Below are 6,515 nucleotides of genomic sequence, written 5' to 3'. Positions count from 1 at the left end.
TAAATGTGGTATGACGATGATTAATGTGAATTGACGTTTTTACTCGAAAGAAAATATGGATTTTAAAATGCGCCCCTATTGTATCATTGAACCTTCATTATCTGTAATTTTGTTATAACCGGAAACACTTCTTTTTAAAATTTTTTTTTGATCTCCTTCTCTTCCGTTGTTGTTGTGTATTTTTTTCCATTTGGGTTTTGTGTTTGAATAAAATATAATGTTTAATTATTCGTTTTATAAATTTTTTTTCAACAACATGGCCTCCATTTCAGTTGTTTTACTTTTGCCAAAAACCCGTAATTTTCAATTTAAAAAAAAAAAAAAAGAAGGAGAATTTGTGAGTTGATTTGGCTTTGCATTGAATTAACAGTTCTGGAAAGCTCTGTGCTGACCAATATCCAAACAATGGTTTTTGCCTAACATATTTAAGATCAATAACATCTGGTCCATTTTTCGATCCAGTTTTGCAATCTGTAAATAAAAAAATAAAATAAAATAACTAAATAAAAATAAAATACAAATAAAAATCAAATCAAATAATTAAAATCAAATAAAAAGCACATGGTGGCTAAGAATGCCTCATCATCTCCGGATTAAGTGAAACCAACCCACACTCCTTAATCCCCTCTAGCTACTTTAATGACAGGATGCTCCTTTCTTTGATGTAAGGAATCTCACAGATATGTGCACGGACTTGGAGTCTACATTTGTAACACCGTCCCTTTAAGAGAGCACAGTCTAGAATCGGATGACCAGGCCTTTGTGTGCTTTATATTAGTTTTACAATGTTGTGTTAGTTTCTTATATTTTCTTTAGCATTCTCCCTCGAATCAGGACTGTGCCCTAATCAACCACGTCTCTGATAGTATTGATGCAGCACTCTCCTTAGATACTAACGCCCACGTACATATATTTGATAATTTTAATATCCACCACAATAGTTAGCTTGGTTTCTAGAATGACACAGACACAACTAGTAGCTGCACGCATAGATTCTCTGTAGCTCATTCCCAAACACAGACAGTCATGTTCTCAACCTGCCTCCCAGATTGTATAAATCAGCAAACCTCACTTCTTGATCTATTCCTTACTACAGCACCCTAGAGTTGTGTGAAAAATGCCTATAGTCCAATCGGGAATGCCAATCACTTTGTGATATATTGGTTGACGTCATCCCAAGTTCTCGATCCCAAACAGAAGAGCCGTTACTAAAAATGACAAGATGCTTAAAAAAGCCATCAAAGAACATATCAGAGATGCCCAATGGACTAATATCTTTTCTCTTCTTGCTGAACAGTGTGCCAATGAGACAACTGAATGGCACAAAGCAGGCATTGAAGCACATGTTTACAGATGGAAGCACTATAACAAGCCTTATAAATGATTCATTTCAACTTGTGCAGTAGTTATTGCGCAAAGGCAGCATGCATTCTGCTGATTCGTCAATCACAATTCTAGTACAAATAGTAGAAAGTAGAAATAATTGTAAAAGTGAAATAGCCACAACCAAGAGAAAGTATACCAAAGTGATTAGGAAATGTATCAAACTGTAGAAAATAGGATCTCATGATTTCTGGAAAATTTATAATAGTCGGGATAATAATGAACTCTAAATAATTCCCCAACTATTAAACGACCATGAAGTCGCTTGCTCAGCAATCGAGAAACGTGACCAGCTTGTCTGGCGGTTCGCCTCCAGTCCCTTTGAAATCACTCCCTCCCAAATTTCCCTTTACAAAAACTACACTCGTAAATCTAATAATCACCTTTTTTCATATCCGTGATATTATAAAAAACTTAGATACTTCCAAAGCCTGTGGACCTAATGTCATCCTTACAATACTAATAAGGAAATGCTCTGTTGAGCTAGCCCTTGTCTTCTCCAAACACTTCAACGAATGCATAGCCGAGTCTTGCTTCCCTGATAGCTGGAAAACTGCCTCCATTGTACCAATGTTCAAGAATTCTGGCAAAAGAACTGACCCACTCAGTTATGACCCCATCAGTCTCCTCCCTCTCTTTGCTAAACTCTTTGAATCTTTAATCAATCTCGCACTAGTTCACCATCTTGTAAATATTCAGCATCTTTCTGACCAACAGTATAGATTTAGGCAAGCCCATTTTACTGTGGATATTTTAATGGTCATCTCTGAACACATATACTATGGATAAGGTAGAGGAAACTATAGCTGCAACCTTGATTTATTCAAAGCATTTGGCAAGGTTTGGTATGAAGCGCTTCACATGAAAATTAAATACTATAGCATTTCTGGACGAATACTCAACATAATTTTCTAGACAACAAAAAAATCCAGGTTGTCCTAAACAACATGATATTAATGCAGGTGTACCCAAGGGATCGATCCTCGGACCTTTATTATTACTGATATGACCTATTTGAGAAAATTGTGTCTGAGATGGGTATATGTACTGATGACATAATGCTCTCTAATAGAAACGAGGGAAAAACGAATGTACACATGTCCAAAGCAATGGCAGAAACCTTTGGAAAGAAATAACTTTCAATCTATAGTGAAATGGTAACATCGCCCATCTATGGTCCCCCTCCTCGCTAAACTTTCACTTAGAACACTGCCAGACATATAAATTAGCTTCGTATGAAATTTGCAAAAGATAAGCTCAACCATTTCAGAACCTATGAGTAAAGAATTTTCACACACGCACGTGCACGCATACGCTCATACATCTCACACACACGCACGCACACACACACACACACACATATGCGTATGCACACACACACACACACATGCACACATACGCACATGAACACACACACAGATACACAGATATGCACATGCACGCACACACACACATGCAGACACGCACACGCACACACACACACACACACACACACACACACACACACACACACACACACACGCAAAGTAACTTTTATATATAATAGTAGATAAATAATTAATAATGAATACACAATGACATAAGTAATAGCATCACAAAGACAGTCATTTATCTTGCAATATTGAGTGGATTCTCCTTCAAAGCATTCCACAAATTATCAATTAGATTCGAACCAGGAAACTGAATTGAATTGAGTATACTAATACCATTATTTTCAAACCATTCCTTATAAGTTTTGTGGTATTGTTATGTTGAAGCATGAAATTCGGCCTATATCCTAAAGAAGTTGCAAATTTCTCCCTGTACTATTTATTCTACCATGGATAACTTATAACTCATCAGTGCCCTTGGATGAAAAGCATCCCATATCATAATGAAACCACATTCAAACTAAACTGTGAGGGTGGTATTATGCTTGTTGAAGACAGTGTTATATTTTTTGGCAAAAACTTGTTGCCGTATTCCTTCTGAATAGTTCATTTCGACCAGATTACCTTTTCCCAAAACTGCGTACCTTTTCTTTTTCACAAGTTTCAACAAACTTTAATCGATCTTTGACATGTTTTATTTTCAGCAAAGATATTTTCTTGATGATCTTGAATGAAAGCCTGTACTCTATAGAGATCTGCTAATGGTATCCTTATATTAATTTCAGCATCCTCAAGATAAGTTTTATATTCAGGACGAGTAATGGAGGGTATCTTTTTTTCAAATTTCTGCTGATTCACCTTGAAGTACTCTCATTTATTTTTCCCAGTTTTTCCATTTCTTGTAAGCTATACTGCTTATACTTTCTGATGATATTTCCTACTGCACTTAATGCTAGATTCATTTCTTAGCTACATTTTCGGTAACCTTGTCATCCTTTGTGATGTTCAATAATCCTATCTCGCTTATCTCTGGATAATTCTTGAGTGTTTTTGGCGCTTCTACAGAATTGGGATGCGATTTTGTAGTTGCTAAATAGAGTTTTTAGATAAAAAAAAACAATGGTTGCAACTGATTTTTTTTTTTGTCAATTCTAAAAATTACAATGAACATATCAACCCTTTTCAGGTTATTTAATGCCGAATCCAATGATTCAGAAGAGCAATTTTTTAATAGAGTATATTTGTTTTTTTTAAGTCGGTTTCTATTTAACCCATAGTTGGGACCCTAACAGGTACTACCACTCCGGATCAGAGTGGACCTGGGAGCAATGGCAATTAATGGGTGGCTCCACACTCCCCAAAGCTCGCAAGCCATTGGGTATAGTTTAAGATCATATCCAGGACCAACAAGATTTGAATTACACTACAAACTCGTGTAGTGAGTTCAATCTCGGCTGCAGCCACGCTAGATGGACGGATAAACAATTGTACGCTTCTCTGACTGGTCAGAAATAATATTCCAATACTATCGAAAATTTGAATATTTAAAGTTTTTTAAAATATTACATTTCGATTGGATAAAAAATGTCATGCATCCAATGCTTTTTGAACGTTGATAAAATAAAATCGATTCAATCATGATTTTTACATTTTCCTTCCACATACAATTAAAACAACTTTACGATAATCAAATATCAAACAAAATGGCGTTATAACAGAAAATACATATTCACTACTTATGCATGCAAGATCGACATCATGAATACAGAGTGAAATGATAAATTTGTCTCCTTAAAGAAAACAACACTACAACTTTATTTTAAAACTTTTATTGAAAAAAATCAATTCAGCTAACTTAATTTGATGCAGTAGAGCTGACATCTATTCAATGTAGCCGCTTTCAGCCTAAATCACCACCTTGATACGGATCCAGAACTGGGAGAATGCCTTTTCCACAAGCGCTAGCGGGAGCTGGGTGAATACTTGGTGCATGGCAGCGATCAGGCTGGCTTTTGTGTTGTGGGAGGTCATGTTGGTGATGTTCTCAACGTATGACCAAACGAAGCAGTCCAACAAGTTCAGGTTGGGGAGAGGTGGGGGAGAGGAAAAGGGTCTAGTGAGAGAACGGTACAAAGTCGTAGCACTTCTTCTGAAGCCAAGCCTGGGACTCTTTGGACTTGTGAGCTGGTGCCGAGTTGTGCTGCCACACCCAGGTTCTGCCAGCGACCACCTGATTGCACCAAAGAGATCACCACACTTTTTAGCACATTCAAGTACAATTTGGTGTTGACTTTCCAGCTGACTTTGAAGATGTGAAGTGGCATAATGTGGCCCTCACTTGAAACCACACCAAAGACCATAATCGTGGTTGGAAACTTCATTGAGCTGTGCTCTCAAGCGTTGAACCGTCCAGATTTGCATTTTGCGGGTGCTGGTAATGGTCCTGTTGTCATAACTTGGATCAGTAGAGAGCATGAGTTGTACAGTGGCACATCTCCAATCTTGCTTGTTGAACATTGTGTCACTTTCAGACGTGATAGAAGGCTCCTATCGCTCTTGGGATTTGTACATAATTGGCCAACTAGTAGATGGTCTGCAAAAAAAAAACAAAACAAAAAAACAAAAAAAACAAAAAAAAGGTTTTCATCAAACGGAAATGGAATCATGTTGTCTTTTCTAGAGTGACAATTTTATCGTTCCACCTTGTAGATCAGTAGATTAAAACTGGTTCAAACTCACCTGTGTTTCTATCAAGCCAACTTTGGCACAAAGAGTCATTTTTTCTCTGTTTGAACCAAAATACGTTGGCTTTCCAAGTGTTGTATCCAATCTGCAAAATAAAAAAAGAACAACAAAAAAAAAAGAATTCTTAAAAACAACAAAAAAAAAAGAATTCTTAAAAATGAAAAAAAAGAATTTTTAAAAACAAAAAAAAAAGAATTTTTAAAAACAAAACAAAAAGATGGCAAAACTATAAGAATGACACAAACGATTATTTTAGACAACATTTCTCAAATGTTGCTGTCATTTACATGATTTAGACATTCTGATTATGGTTATTATAAACACATTTTCGGCTGTCGCATTCTCCGGCCTTCTGATATGAAATACTATTGTTAATTAAATGACTTGGATAGTTATGCTCAACCGGGTTGTTATACAGAATGTTTTTAAGAAAATGGATGGCATAACTTTGTAATTATGTTCCATATGTTTATTTTTTTTTATTCACTCCAAAGAAGGCATATTGCAACTTGGGCAAAAGAGGCTAATATTTGTGATCATGTTTACAGGCGACTATGTGGGGAGTTTAACACCGAGATATTTGCATTACATTTAAATTTCTGCGTGTTAGTACAGTCAGGGAAGCAGGAAAAATCTAGCAGTCTGAAGGAAGAAACTATTAGTATAGAAGGTTTTCTGACACCTAAAGACCTCAACAGTGATGGGGTGGAATTTTTCTGCTTGTCGGGTTAGTTGAGGGTATGTATGTCGAGGGGGCACAAGTACTATGAGTTCATCTGAGCACATTACATTAAAGTGCTTGTAAAGCAGGCATAGTTATGCAACATTGCAAAGATAGGACAGGAAATGCTTAATTATCATGTTATAGATCAATGGCACAAATATCTTTGATGACTTTGATAAATAGGGGGGACCATCGCGCCCTATGGGATGAAGTAAAAATAATAAACAGACCCACTGGAAAGTGAGAAAACTTAAAGAAACAGCTCACATGCTCGGACATAACAACCTACTGAG

At 36.4% G+C, this 6,515-nt stretch overlaps 1 protein-coding gene across 2 annotated transcripts in view; it reads right to left on the bottom strand.

Annotated features, from left to right (window-relative positions):
- Nucleotides 1–224: 224 nt before the first annotated feature.
- Nucleotides 225–6,515, bottom strand: part of LOC145248106 (potassium voltage-gated channel subfamily KQT member 1-like) — a 760,452-nt gene continuing 754,161 nt past the window's right edge. For both annotated transcript variants that reach the window (XM_080109897.1, XM_080109898.1), the window contains 2 exons: nt 5,493–5,583; nt 225–471 (listed from right to left, as the gene is read on the bottom strand). In XM_080109897.1, coding sequence (XP_079966023.1) covers nt 364–471; nt 5,493–5,583 — 199 coding nt within the window. In that variant the 3' untranslated portion in view covers nt 225–363. The remainder of the gene's footprint in view (nt 472–5,492; nt 5,584–6,515) is intronic.

The sequence above is a fragment of the Euprymna scolopes genome, chromosome 26 (genome assembly GCF_053919585.1).
Source record: "Euprymna scolopes isolate OS-2025 chromosome 26, ASM5391958v1, whole genome shotgun sequence".
Classification (NCBI taxonomy): domain Eukaryota; kingdom Metazoa; phylum Mollusca; class Cephalopoda; order Sepiida; family Sepiolidae; genus Euprymna; species Euprymna scolopes.
Note: the sequence above shows the minus strand (reverse complement) of the source record. Positions and strands in the feature narration are given on the sequence as shown.